This window comes from Monomorium pharaonis, chromosome 2 (assembly GCF_013373865.1).
Source record: "Monomorium pharaonis isolate MP-MQ-018 chromosome 2, ASM1337386v2, whole genome shotgun sequence".
Lineage (NCBI taxonomy): Eukaryota > Metazoa > Arthropoda > Insecta > Hymenoptera > Formicidae > Monomorium > Monomorium pharaonis.
In genome coordinates this window covers 25,912,721-25,928,700 of record NC_050468.1, presented here as the reverse complement: position 1 = coordinate 25,928,700, position 15,980 = coordinate 25,912,721, and the positions used below count along the sequence as shown (strand labels likewise).

The following is a 15,980-nucleotide window of genomic DNA, read 5'->3' as shown; positions in this document are numbered from 1 at the left end:
CGTTGTGAATAATTTGTAGATTCCACATTTTTAGAGAGAATATATTTTCGCAGATGAATACATATAAATATGTAGCAAGCTAAATAGGAAAGCAGAAGAAGAAATAGAAAACAATCATCGTACAAGATTTCGTTGTCGCTGTCTATTTTTTCTTTCAATTTGATTGTATACATTCCTACGCAGCACATCTTTCAAAAAGCTAAAAGGTAGGTATAAAAATATCTTTCAGAAAGCTTTTTGAAAAATGTGCTGCATGCGTTATTAACCATTAAAAGAACGGTTTTTTGATGCAAGGTAATAGCATTGGGAAATATTTGACACTTTATAGGTAAGTACGATTGTAAAGTTAAATACAATAAAGATATCAAAAATGGCACGTAATGTCACTGCATTTGCAAATCAGCAAAGTTATAAAATATATTTGCTGTTACAATATATTTGTGATAATAATCATGTCAGAGGTTTAAGATAAAAATTAATTTGTATTCGTATTTCTTCGGTGATTTTTATAGAAAACTTTAAATTTAATTTTATTTTTATGTCTATTCGTAATTATAAAACCACGAACTTTTCAATTAAAAAATTTTTTACTTTTTATTTTTATTTTTACCGATGTTTTATTTATATATTTATATCTTAACGACAAAATTGTGAGATTTTTATTATTTTATTCATTTAAAATAACTCTTTTATTTTGACCCTATAAAAATGTTTATAAATTAAAATAATTATTTAATTAATATCCCGATTATCTTGAAGTATTATAAAAGTTATTTTTATTATTTATTATAAATTTTATGAAAGATGTTATATATGTCAAAATATGTAAAAATAATTTTATATTTTATGCTAATTTTCAACTGTTTTAAAGATCTTTAAAGATTTATACATATAATGAAGAATAAAATGTAAATATAATTATACAAATTCTCTCTCTCTCTCTCTCTCTCTCTCTCTCTCTCTCTCTCTCTCTCTTTCTCATATTAAATCTTCATGTGTAGAATGTGAAATGCTCAAATTGTAAAATAGGACTTTAACTTATATTGTTAAAACTATTTATACAGACTGTTACAAGATAATAGTAAATGTAATAATAATATATATAAGCATATATTTATATACACACAAAATGTTTATAATAATCCTCATCTTCTCTCATTTACAAATAGAGTAGGTTAAACTATGCAGAAATATCCTCTGTAATTTTGCAAACTTTGAAGTAATTAATAAGAAATTAATTAACAAAGATTAGCAATATCATTATGCATAATAATGCGATTATTACAGACATCTTGCATATTTTGTTACTCAGATGTTACATAAAATCATTTCTAATAGCAATTCTAATGGCACCTTCAATCCGAATCAATTATTCCCACATATTATTCTTCACCATAAAACATTTATTTTAACAAAATTGCAAGATAAAAAATAAAACACCATTTATCTGCTTATATCACCACAAGTTCTAACAATAGTAATGACAGTTATTATATCCAAGTGTGGAACGGTAATAATTACGTAACCGTTTTTGATAATCGTAGTATCTCATATAATTATTCATATACTCCAAGTATATATCCCGTGAATAATCCGAACTGGACAACGATTGTGTGGGGACCGCTTGCTTCGACGGTGAGTCCAGCCAGGGTCTATGAAAGCGCATCTCATTATGATCGTTTCCGTTTGTCAACGGTGATCTTAAATTCGCGGAGATCGGTATTGGCGGGTTTACTGTGGCTGGTCCAGCACGTGATGCGTCGTTCTCCGTGTTACTCTCGACCGCGAGTCTTTTCGACAATTCCTGCGTTGAGTTTTCCGAGTTACTCTCCGAGCTACTTTGTTCGCTCGCTTCAACGTGATTTGATTCGGAGTCACAGCAAGAAACGCTGTCCCCTTCGTCATTCGTGTGGCTGGAGTCTGACTGGCTTTGCTGATCATACTTGCGTTTGAACCGTGATTGTCCCGTCGGGCGAAAACCCTTCGCAAATGGGTTATTGTTGATCTTCAACTTTGTAATGTTCTCGTTCTGCAACAATAACAACGGATATTTCCGTTAGACGCAAATAACGAAGAAATAAGAATTAAAGTGACTTTTATGATTTTATTAATCCATTACGGTTCAAACTATTTCTCACAAATAAGCGAAGATCAAAAGTATTGTGTCCTTAATTAAAATTCGGTTTAGAAGAATTTTTGGCAATTAGTTCAGTAAACAAAAATATAATTTGTCGATTATAATCGCGTAAATTGAAAAATTATACGATAGGCCACCGCAACGTATTTCAACTTGAGATTGGATTGCAAATGGTTAAATTATACAGTTCTCAAATCGTAAAATGTTGCGAAATAAAATTATATATATATATATATATATATATATATTTGGCATTTTGTTTTGAAATTGTATAAGTAAGTTACTAGTAAGTACTACATACTTGATAAGCTGTTACTGCAACAAATTCCGTCTCCTTAAAAGTAAACGATTCAGCTGGATGAGAAAAAAGATCGTAGACGTGGTCGAAAGCGTTGCACCGGATTATCCAAATCTTAGGAACGTACTTGTGCATCGATGTTAACACTACCTGTAACATAAATTTTCTTTTAAATTAAATAATTTTTAAAATAGATAACTAAGATTAAAGCGACAGATTCCGTGACAGATGACACATTTCGTTAAAACTAAAACAAACAATTTCAAAAATTTATTGAATCCTTATTAATTTTTAAAAGGCTGTAGGGTCTTTTTTCTTATCATAAAAATCTGTAGAAAAAGTATATATGTTTAACATCTAATCATATACAATCATATACAAAATATAATCACTGATTTTAAGGTTTCATCAATTATAACGATTCGTGGTTCTTCGAAAAATGAAACTAATATTGTATTTTAATATTAAACTTATGAATATCTTTTCACATTTATTACATTAAACAATATGCAAAGTCGTATTAATTAAAAAATATCAAAAATTAAACATATACAAAAGATATGCGTTTATAAAAAAATTTTGCTTTATAAATTTCTTATTTTCGAGTGTTAAATGCGAAAAAAGGGATCGCCATTATGTAGTATCTACATCGCGAAAGACGAGAAAAAGGGGAGAGGGAGGGACAGTGAAAGAAAAGACCCTCTCTGTTACTTGCAGATGAGGATGGGGGCGGAGGAACAGAAGGAGAGGAACGAAGCGCCGGGAATTTTATTAAATTCGTAATTAGTTTGAGGAACCGGGTAAAAGGGGCGCCGCTTTTTCGAGATAAGTTGGCGCCTCACTAAAGAGGCCGACGGTAGACACAGACGCAATTCCCGAAAACCAGACTAAGCCCTGCAACCTTCCCGGAATCACATGTCTCCGCGCCACCGAGGATCTCTCGTACGAATCTAGAGATGCACCACTTCAATACACGATCTGGTAGTCGTTACTGATGTTTCACATTTTTTACGCGGTTAAAATCTTTACGTTTTAATAGGAAACATATCATGTATATCTTTCTCCAACAAATCTTATTAAGTCTGAACTCATTTATAATATAATCAACATTGCTCAAGTTAATTTCGAAACCGCGCGACTGTTTATAAAATATGCAGAATCAAAATAAGTTGCACAAAAAATAAATATAACAAATTTTTTTTTAATTTATTGTATATAAAATAAAATATTTGTATATTATTTATAAGCCGAAATAAAACTTTATTTAAAACAAAAAGATGTAAACAAAGAAATAGAAAAATAAATAATTGTTTTTTATAAATTCGTAAATTTTAAAAAATCTAAATTTTTTTTTGTTTTTATAAAAATTTTAAAAATATCCAAAATAAAAGTATTTATACTTGCATTAAATCTAGTAAATGGGGGATGAATCTCTTACGAAACTCATGCGTTACTCAGATATAAGTGTGACATAGCAATTGAAATATTAGACAATACAAATATATCCATATTATATACATTTTATATTAGAGAGAATTTTGGCCAAGTATCTTTAATGATACAAACAAAAATAACAAGATTTTTTTACTATACTTTAAATGAAATATTTATGTTTCATATAAAACTTTATTGTAAAAATACATATTAATATAATACTAAAAGATTAAAATAAGATTAAGCAATAAGACAATAATAAGTTTTGTATATAATTCTTTTATCTTTTAGATAATTTCTGTTTATTGCATAACAAGAATTTTAATTTTTTAACTTTTTTTTTACTTTTAATGTTTATATATATTTATTTTGATAATTATAAGTCTCATTTAAAATAAATTCTGCTTGAAAATGAGAAAAAAGTTTTAACTCGAACGTTAAAATGGAAAATAATAAAAGACTGTTGTCAAAATTCTAGGACTCATTGTCGGAATTATTCATAATTGAAAATCTATCGACTACATTCGGAGACAGTTGCTTTTCCTTTCTGGGAGATGATTTTTAGACGGATGATCTTCTTGACCCGATCATATATTGCCCGTTTCTTGGTTGAAGGGAAAGGTGACAAAATTTAGATAAACGCGTAACAATGTGAATCTTTTGTTTGCCACCGCCATCCAGCCGCGGACCTTTGCGGATTAATGCTTTTCGTGCATGAATCGACTCGAATGGCTAATAATGAGGAGCAAACGTGCCGCCGTGCTCTTCTGCGCGTCCTTTTTGCCGTCGACAAAGGTACCGTAAAACGACGTCCTTAACACCAACGGCGACGGTGGTAGCTAGAAGCTCTGTCGGCTCGTAAACAAACCCGTATATCGATTACAGGATGTCGTGGAGCGTGTTAATCTGCTTGGGACGCATAGACGATGGATCAGCGTCCGCGCCGATGTGCCGCACCGTCTTGAGTAGCTTAAATCTCTCTTAGAAAATGCACACCGATCCGCGCGCCCATCTTATTTTTTCCGAAAGTGTCTGTAATCCTCAGCCGACCACAAAATGTTTTCTCCGAGCGAATTTCGTGAGAGAATAGTGATAGAGAATGGGAGATGCTCACAAATGTATTCATATAAATATTTCTATGTATATTGAATATACCTCACACAGCAATGGAGATTTATGAGATGTACTGAAATCATCGCGGATTTCTTTTTTTCTTTAATAGAAAAATAAAAGAATAAAAGATGCAAAAAGTTTAGCTCTGCTTTAGCTTTTTGCATGGTTCATCTTTTCCTCTTTTCTTTTAAGTGGGAAACATAATAGAAATAAGAAGAAAATAAGAAATATTGCATTGTAAAAAAAGAGAAAAAATAAGATTTTATAGAAAATCTTGTTTAATATTTTACTTATAATCATTTAAATTAAATCGGATTTGTTATATAATTATTTCGTAACTATTAATTGACAATTAATACTAAAATAAAAAAGAGTCAAAAGCGAGTTAGACAAAACGGAAGGGACTGTAACGATATAATACTTTCTCCTTTCATATAAGTGAGAAAAGAAACGTAACACGAGACTAGGATAGCGGAGAGGAAAGAGAAAATCAGGATTTTTAAAAAGGCTGTCAAAACATCGAAGAACCAGATAAATCAGTACTGGTCACTAAATTGAACGGTTTTTTCTCTGCTTTCATTTTTTCTATCCTCTATAGAATTATATCTTATCTTTTACCCGCAATGCGTATTTCTGTTAACGTTCAGGTATCGTTTTTTTTAAGAATTTACGGGTTTTCTAAGGTGATTATACATATAATTCTTTATATGTTAAATATGTAATATATAAATATGTTAAATATTTCTTTAAAAATAAAATTAATTGTTTCTATCAAATATATGTTTGCATGTATGTTTTAATTAATAGTAAGGTTTAATAAACAATTTATTTAATTTTAAAATAATCACTTTAATAATAAATATTATATGTATACTGTACACATTATAGAATAATAATCGAGAAAACGCATGACTGTGAAAGCGTGTTACGAACTCAATCTCAACATTTTACATGTCTGGCATAATGAAGGGCATAAGAAATGGTAAACTATTTCGGGCATAATCTATAATTATTACAATTATCAAGTACTATAATTTAGTGGACTTACGTTATGGTGATCGTTGATATTGTTGGTGAGCTTCAATTTATTGAAGCTGATCGAACTATTAATCCAATGCTCTCCTGTTGCAGGACTGTCAGGATGAATATAAATCCTGCGCTCAAAGGGATGCTGCGGTTCTGCCGGTCCTGCGAAGCTCCAGCCATTCATAACACTTCTGTTCTCATTGTTATGCCCACAATATTTGTATCGATGATTGGAGGCCGATATTACTTCCAAAGCGATACAATAATTCTCTCGTCTTTGTAATCCGCTTACGTTTATTTGCATCGACGGGAACATACGCCTGTAAAAGTTCAAACAAAAGTTTCCTAAAATCATTGGTCTCAGATTTCAAAGTCTCATCCTCTTCAATCACAAGTTTAAAGTATATTTACAAAAAAAAAACGATAATTTAAAAATAATTTATGGTGAAAATGTCCCTTGTTACCTGCAGCAAAAAGTTATCTAAAAAAAAAATAATCTGCGTAAAAATCAAATCTGCAGCGGCAATAAAACAGGATAAAACTAGATTTAAAAAAAAAAACAAGATTTAATTCTTTAGCTATACATATATTTGTAGCTTAAAATAAAAACCAACCATTGTCTGTGGCTTAAATTACAAATTCATCTCTAAGAATCATCCCCAGAACTAGACTTTTGCCTTTACGAGACAAAAGTCATCTTTTGACGTTCGAAAAGAGATTTTGTTTCGTGCAGGTATAGGTATTTGCGCACTTTCTACGAAAGAACAAAGGCCCTTCGGGGGCCTTCGTTAGTCATTAACGTGCCGGCGACGGATGGGCGTCGCCGAGAAGTTCACGCGGTGTTAAGTCCGCTCCTGTTACTACGCAGTCTTTCCATCAGCTTTCACCCTCGTCAACTGGTTTTTCCGGCTGCGCAAATATTCCTGCGGAAGGTCAAATCTAAAGGCCGCCGTCCCTGCGTTTGCCTGCCTAATTGCGGTTTTTCTCGCCGGCACATTTTGCATTTGCCTTCGTATCGAGTCGGCGGACCGACAAAGAATTTACACACCTATTCTGCATCGGCTTCGGGGATGCTTGTCAATAATACACTTTAGCAGGTATAAAGATGATAAAATTCTGAGATACATTACTCTTCGGTAATATATGTAACAAGATGCAGATTAAAAAAATTCCGAGTCGTTATAAATTATTTAGTAATGGCTTTTTTTTCCATTTTCTCAAGGCGCTTTATTGTAAAAATCCTCATCATTCTTTATTTAACTTTTCCTTGCATAAATTTATTACTGTCAATTTAATACTGTCAATATTAAATTTCTGTGACCATCATCCAAACGGTACATTTGTGATATTTACGATAAATGTTCATTAAAATATATTGATATTAATATTTTAAAAATATATCATAGAAATATTTTATACATACTTGAAGAATAAAAAATTATAAAATCTTTTATTTAACATATCTTATTAAGATATAATCTAAATATTTTTATAATATTTACGGCAAGTAAAAAATATTTTTAATAACATTTTATACATGTTTTATAAATATTCTGTTTATAAATAATTTTGTAATGTGTTCAATCTAAAATCACAAAAACATTTATAAAATGTTTTAGTAAATTTTTGGTACTTATAAAATATTAAAACAATTATTACAAATATTTTGTACATTTTTTATAAATATCACGTGCTGTCTGGATATATATAATATTATTATCGCAACGTGATCTCATCCTTTATTATACGCGTCAAGTGATTTCTCTTCTCCCTTATTATTATTCAAGATATAATAACAACCACGGTCTCTCGAAAAACGATCCACAACGCAAGGTCGCGTTCGCGCCATCGGGTGCTCGTGCTGCGACAGACGCATCTGGTTTAAGGAGCTTCTTGTAATTACGCCGCGACGAGATAACGTCTGCAGTGGTGTGATATAACGCCGCTGCATCTCTCGGTGGCACGAGCTCTGGCCCGCGTTTCCAGCCTCCCGATTGTAGGGCCACTCAAAAGTCGCGTGGCCTAATCTCGCGAGAAGCACACGCGTCTGTTCAACATGACCTCCCGACACGTAATACATACACTGAGAAAAATTTCCAGAAAATAATGATCAAATTACCCTATGAAAGAATAACGGACAGATATTTATGACAATTTAGGTTTGACAAAAGTCCGACTGCGGTTTATCGGAAATAAAATTAACAAAATGTCCGAAAATAAATGGCAAATAAATATCTATTATTTTTTAATAATCCGTTTATTATCTTTCAAAAGAATAGTTTGATCGGACGATTTTCTCAGCATTATAAGGATGTGTTATAAAATATAAAAATAACAAAAACATGTCCATGTATGTACACATATATATGTGTCCTCGTGGCAACGACGAAGTTTGACTCGACTAAAATTGTGCTGTACGTGTTTTTTTTTTTATATTTTTTGTTGAATTTATTATTTACTGTTTTGTTAAGATATTTTTGTTGTCATGAGATTTATTTGAAACCTGAACGTCTAGTTTTAATATTTATTTTTTTCTTCAATAAGAGAGTAAGAAAAGAATCAATAATTCTTTTAGTATTTCTTTAATCAAACAATTTTAAAGAATTTTCTAGAAGAGAAATACATATTTTTTCAATTGAGAAAAATTTCAAAAAGAGATACAAGAATTAGAAAGATACAAAGAAAGATACAATAAAATTTTTAACAATAAAATCCGTCTATTGTAATACTTCTGTTCTTGAAAATAAAACGGCCTCTATATATAATCTTGGAAAAAGTTAGAAATACATTTATCTTCGAAAAACATTTTTCTTTATTCTATATTATTTCCTGGATAAGAATCGCTAGTCACTTTACGACAAAAAAAGGATAATCCGTCAATCACATTTTTTGTTCTTTTGTACACATTTCTTGTTCTTTATTTTCGCGGTCATCATTATTGAAGGACCAACCAAGGGCCAATGAAAATAAATCGTATTGCATGAAAGTCTAAACGTAACTTAAAGGAAAATCCGAACATTCGAAAAAAAATGGAACGTGGTGCGAACAATTTGTGGAGGCGGAACACAAATCGTGCGAGCGTCGAGTTTGCAAGAGCACCTACGCGGGAAGAAAGAAAAGGAGATGAAAAGAGCACGTGGTGGGCACGTGGTGAACTACAGAGGAACACTGCAGTGAACGCCGGAAGAGAGACGAACAGATAGACACCTTCGTCACTATTGTCGCAGCTAGACCGCCCTGACGAAGATAAACATATGTCTCAACTTTTTTTCTTTCTTCCCCAGAGCGCTGATCACCCGCTTGCGAGCCGTCAGCTCGTTAGAAGTACAATCAATGGTCACTGTGTCGACTGAAAGAGACTTTCGATGGTCTACAGAGTCACGTAATAAGATATATGACGTGTAACCTTACAAAAATTCTGCCTTCCGCGAAAGAAACTCTAGAAAATGCGATTTTTCGGAAAATGTTGTTTTTTGAAACAATACGTAGCGAAATATCTTGTTTGTTGCAAACAGAAAATAGAAAAAAAATCAGGTGAAAAATCTACTTAAAAAAATTTTAATATATAAAATAGAAATAAATTAGAAAGTACTGTGTATAAATAAAGTTTTTTAAACTGACATATAATAAACTGAATAAGCTGTATAACGCAAGTATATAGTAATTTTCAATTTTTCGTGAAAAAAATTCAAATTTATATAATGTAAAACTTGCTAGAGAAAAAATTTTTAACCGGTCACAAATCTCGCTAAGCTCCGCGCTCTTCTTTCCTTCCTTCCGCCCTTCCGATTTTTGACGCCCACGCGAGGCCGATATAACACGAAGGGCTGACGTATGATATGCCACACGCACGTCGCGTTATCTCTGCTTATAATAAAGCCAAACAAAATTCCACTTATATCGCGATAATTTATCATCTCGGGTCCCATCTGAGAAGAAATTCCGTTCGATTTCAGCGAAAACTTCGGCCGAAAATTTCGCCAAAACTATCAAATTTCTTTATCGGACGGAAAATCAACTCGGCCGAAAACAAAAAAAAAAACTGGAAGCGACAACTCTAACGTTCTTCTACACGTCTGCCTTTGTAATCGAAATAATCGTCATTCTGTTCCTAAAGGAACAAAGAATGCATTCTTAATCACTTTTATATACGCCTATCGATCCCCAATCAAGATCCCTGGACAATAAATCCCACAGGCATACCATTATGGTACAAAATCTTTTGCGACAACACCTCCTGCGAGACTAATGCGATTGTCGTCGCTCTCTGCCTTTACCTGCCCGTCTGTCTAGAAACAACCCTACGTACTAGGACGAAAAAAAATACTATCAGAATGCGTCAGATCAAATTTCAAAAGTTACAGGAACGAAAAAATCAATATCGAGATGCTTAAATATCAATTTCAATTTAAAAAAAGTGTATTTGATGCTTGAATCGCAAGATAAAATAAATAAGGTCAGAAGCTTTATTTTTATATAATTATTACTACTATAATATTAATAATAACTACATGCAGTATACTTACAACTTATTAAAAAAAAATTATCATAAAATTTCAAATTAATTTATATGTAATAAATTTTATTACAACTATGATAATTATGATTATCTTCCTAACATTTGTTTAATATTTACGTAATAATAATAATAATAATTAATAGTTAGAGTTTACAATTATAAATGGATATAGCACTGAAAATTACTATGAATTAGTTAAATAATGACAATTGCAACCATTAATTTTCTTAGTGTGTTAAACGAGAATGAATCGCGTTTGATCGCACAATCTTAGAACATTGTATTATTCAAAAAAACATGTTGCTCTTTCTAACATAAATCATTCTTGTACACCTAATTTCATCTTTCACATATATTCAATCGTTGAAAAAGAATATGCAAAAAAGGTGTAATAACATTTTTGCTACCTCTACCGAAAACGATCCTTTCCCACCCATCAATTCACACTCAAGAAACAACATTTCCATGCACAAGTGGCAAAAAATATTGTGTGCGACACGTGCGGATCGGTTATGGCCCCCACACACGAGCCGAAGCCGAGACTTACCGCATTTGTTGCACAAATAACAACTGTGTAGTTATCATTTTTACAGTGGTAACTGAACGTTATTAAAATAAAGCATGACAAATCTGGTGATAACACCATAAACCGCCATGAACGTAGCATTATCTTCACACCTATTCTGTGGTATTATTTTTCGTAAAAGAAATTTTTTACTTCTAAGAACCAATTGCAAGACAAGATTTTAACACAAAAAAAGCGCACAGAGGGTCTCGAACTTTGGTTAGAAGGTCTGCCTTAAATACCTGCGAAATGTTACAGTATGAATCAGGCTAAAGACACAATTGATATTTGCCGACCATACGTCAACCAGGATAAAATTTAGGTAGGTAGGTAGGTAGGTAGTGACAAGGTAAACTCGACGTATAGCCACCTGAAAGTGTAAACTGTCTTCCAAACGAAAGCTTCTTCAAAAAGAAAAAAAAAGAAACTCTCAAAACTATAGGGAGACGAATATCTTTCCAATCTCGAGACCTTGATGTTTCGCTAGAAGCTTTTCGGGGTAAAAATTTTCGACTGTAATTCCTGCGTGTCCTCGACTGACTATTAGCAAATCGGCGATACGGGTACCTTCGTATTATTATTATTATTAGTTTTTTTTTTTTTTTTGCGGAACCCCCGCGGCGGGCTCCATTGTTTCGTGAAGATATCGCAACACGATGGCTGCGACAGCGTCGGCGTGGCGCCCCGACTCCGGTTGCAGACAGTGTGGGAGTGGTTTTCTGCGGCGTCTCTATCTGGCCGGTGCACCTCTCAGGGGCGCCGAGACGTCTCAAGGGAAGTATCTCGCCCTTCGCTTGTACAATTGAAGGGCGCGGGCGCCACCGCCGAGCGCCACTCAGACGCGTCAGAATGCGCGTGGCAATGTGAATAATTATTTGTAACGCGAAGAAAAATTTCCAACGAATTATAATGATCGGATCAAAAAGTAACAAATAGATATATACGATCATTTAGAGTGGATAAAAATCCGATCATGTTTCATGGGGAATAAATCATCGCATTATTGGAATGTCGGAAAATAAATATATTTATCCATCACTTTCTAATCATTTTTTTCGAACGTTTCAATAATTTTATTCCCAACGAAACATAGTCAGGATTTTTGTTTGATCTAAACGATCATATATCTGTCTGTACCTATCTTTTCGAAAGGATTATCAAAACAGTTTCTTTGGGTATAAATGAACGATCAGGATTTGTTGTACCTTTTTGTAAGCAACGCGTCGCGTTAAAATACTTTAATTATCTTTTGTATTGTATAATACAAATCTATTGGGTTTTTTATGTTTAAATTTGCGATTTCTTGCAGTTATTTTATTTATTATTAATTGTTGGGCATCTAAAGATACATTCGAGAGTAAGGGGTTTATGACTAAGAAGTAATAAAAATAACATAAGAATTTAGACATGTGTTGTACCAGCTTTAAAAAAGAAAAAACAGAGACAATGAAAATGTAAGGCGTACTCACCGACCAGACTTCGTAATTATCATTTCCGTGTTTTGCTCATAGAATTCCTGCCAGAGATCTCGGTTCACCAATTCCACGTTCACCCCCATCAACATCGTAGATTGCGGTTGAAATGCCCACCTGCGAGCGTCCGAATTCATTCTCTCATCTGCAAATTAAACACAAATAATATAATTAGCTGACGGATATGAAAAAGGATATATGCACAGAAAAACTAGTATTATGAAATATCATATTAAATTAATATAGTGTTTAATATTTAACAATTATTTAATTAACTTGATTTGGAGATTACTTTTTATCCGATATTTTTTTCCTTTCAACTCACATGAAATATATCATTGAATGAAGAGAATATATTTTTATAAAATTATACGTAAAATTTCATTACATAAGCAAATTATGTCTATTTATATAATCGATATATTTAATACTTTGAAAATAAATATATATTTAAAACAAGAACATTCTTTACAAAACATTTTGTCATTAACGCATCACACACTGCGATGATTATTTCGTGTCGACAAATTCAATTTTGTTAACGAATTAAAGATATTTTTTAATAAGTTAAACGTCACTTATTTTAAATTGGTGTAAATTAGTTGTCAGTAAAAAAATGTTAAGCTCACAATTAGTCAGTATTTTAGCTCGTTTTCTTATAAAAATATTGGATTATCATATTGTAGATAAGGTAGATAAGGTAGATAAGATAAAGAAAAAATTTATTATAAATAATTAAAAACGGGAAAATGACATATTATAAATAATATAGAAAATGATAAGACAACAATGTTGCTTCAATTTTTAATTTTTAATTTAACGATTAATAAACCATGAAAAGACACGCGCGATTCAGATTTTGAGAAAGTTAAAGAGAAAAAGAGAGGAACCAGGAAAAGTACGGCAATAATATACAAATAAATATTAAGACTGTTAAGAGTTCTAAAATTATTAAGTTTAATATAGCAATAATCTTTTTTGCCACTACCTTACGCGGGACGAATCGTGGCCGACCGCGTGCGGGCGGCATTTCTTCTTAAGAAAACGGCTGAGGGTGAATAAAAAAAAAATTGGCATGGGTGAGCACAAATAGCGGGAGCTACCCTTTACAGTGCCGTCGTCGACCACTGCACTTGTTTCACAGCGTCATGGACACAGTTGTTCAGGACCCATACATGCAGTGAAAAACCATTCCGCAGTAGGTATAGATAGCGATTTTTCGCTTGACGGATAGTCGGTACCTTTCATCCTTCATAGAATAATGAAGGCGCTCGTGGTCCTCAATATGGACCGCATTACACGCTGTATTTGGTAAACGACGTGGTGTGATCGGGAGGAATAAGGCTTCCTCATTATACTGCAAATCGATTCGTCAGAGTGATTTTTCTTCTAAGAATTGAAAGCGGGAGGTCTAATTTTCGTAAGCATTGACAAACAAGATTTGTGTTACTGACAAGTTTAACTGTCACAAAAATCATTTCCTCCATAAAGTAAATCTCTTTCAAGTTGAAAATTTATTAGAACTTACTCATCGCGCTAAGAACTTTTTAGTAGAAATGCTGTTGAAAAACTTTTCCAATAATACAAGGCGTATATATTCAGCGTATTCAAGTTAAATTTAAAAAAGGATAAAGAAAAAAAGTAAAAATTAAATCAAGTAGCAGAATTATTAGCTGCAAATTATAATCTTAAAAACATTTACATATTACATCGTATCAATATCGATAAATCTCTTTTAAATTAATAATTTATTATAATATTATTATATTAAAGATTCTTGTATTAAAACAATATAATTGTCATGATAATGGAACGATCCAAATTTATCGTATTTAAATTAATTTGGAAAAAATAATGAAGACAAAAGAAGAGAAACTGATTCAAGTAGCAGATCATAATCACGAATTATACTTCAGAAACTTTTACATGTTACATCGCAACGGTATCAACGAATCTCTTTTAAATTGAAAACTCGTAACATAGTCGCACTAAAGATAACTCAACTAAAATTCTTGTATCAAAAACAATATAATTGTTACGGTATTATAACGATCTAAATACAATGTATTTAAATTAATTTTTAAAAAATGATGAAGACAAAATGAAAAAAATTGTGTTATCTGAATAATCACAAATTATTTAAGAAATTTTTTTTACGTTTTTACATTAGACCGGTAGCATAAAATTAGAGTTCTTGACATTGAAGTGTTACGTGGTATAATTGTTTAGAAAATTCAATATGCCATATCATAAACACAAACCGCTAATCTTCACCGATTGTTTGGTCATGTTGATTGCAAAACCATTGAAACTCTGTTGAGAATAATGACATACCTAATTTATGTTGTAGAGCGATTGGTGACTGTGCGAAGAACGGTGGCAGCATGAGAGGTGCGTTGTCCAGATCCTGAAGAAAGTTTTCCATTTCCGAGGATCTACGTTCTTTTTCCTCCCAATCGATCGCCGGTACAAGGCAACGTGGAAACGTTCTAGGCGAACGACGAAATCACATGTATCTCTTCACACTTGTAGAATAGAACTGAGGCGACTTGGAAGTTGTAGAATAAAATCGGTGCAATCCTCCAGCATGGACCTGACACTACAACGTCACTCACGCGCTCATTGGTCGATCTTCCGCCCTCGCGTGTCGCCGCACCGCCTACGCGAGCTTGATTGGTTACTATATCGATGAATGGAGGGGGAAAAAAACCTGGATATTCCGAAAGTGTCGCGGCAACATGACGCCTCTCGGGCGACAAACATAACACTATAACGGTGAGAGAAGAGAAAAGAGAGACGCAAGAAAGTAAGGAAGCGTGATGCGTCACACAAACTGCATTTCCATCTTGATCTCCAATCTCGACGTTTTAAACGGTCATTAATGGCTAGTAATTTGACTAGTTAAGGATGTATCCGCTATACAATCTCAGTAAAAAGTGATTTATATTATTGAAAACATAATAATTTTTAAAACTTTAGAATGTGTTTAGATTCTACAAAATTTAATATTGATTTTAACTAAGTAAAAAATTGAATTAATGAAATGTTTTTGATAATTATTAAAATTCTACATACTGTTTGTACATGTTCTTTTTTTTAATTTCGCCGTCGAAAATGTCGGACGTACATACAATTAGACTGCGTACATACAATTAGCTAACTGCGAGATTTACCATGCTTTATCGCATACCATCTCATATTTCATTGCTTATTTACATATGCCTAAACTTAAAATCTGACTTCTAACAATAAGTAAATTCTATTAATTTGTAAGCATTTGCACAGGGTCACCCCAGTCGTCTTTATTTCAAACTGGTAAAATAATTATCTATTTAATCAACTTAGGCCCGTTTCTACCAACGTAGATTTTAATCTCGGTTTAACTTTTACTTGTTATCTTAGTGTAGTTCCAAAAA

The 15,980-nt window shown here is 32.5% G+C and overlaps 1 protein-coding gene across 1 annotated transcript; it reads right to left on the bottom strand.

The window, feature by feature from the left end:
* Positions 1 to 980: 980 nt before the first annotated feature.
* On the bottom strand, positions 981 to 14,989 carry LOC114255322 (T-box protein 2). Its single transcript, XM_028193673.2, has 5 exons — positions 14,899 to 14,989; positions 12,562 to 12,709; positions 6,031 to 6,328; positions 2,439 to 2,585; positions 981 to 2,029 (listed from the first exon to the last, which is right to left on the bottom strand). The coding sequence occupies exons 1-5, from the start codon at positions 14,987 to 14,989 to the stop codon at positions 1,469 to 1,471; spliced, it is 1,245 nt and encodes a 414-aa protein (XP_028049474.2). The 3' UTR covers positions 981 to 1,468.
* Between the last annotated feature and the right edge of the window lie 991 nt (positions 14,990 to 15,980).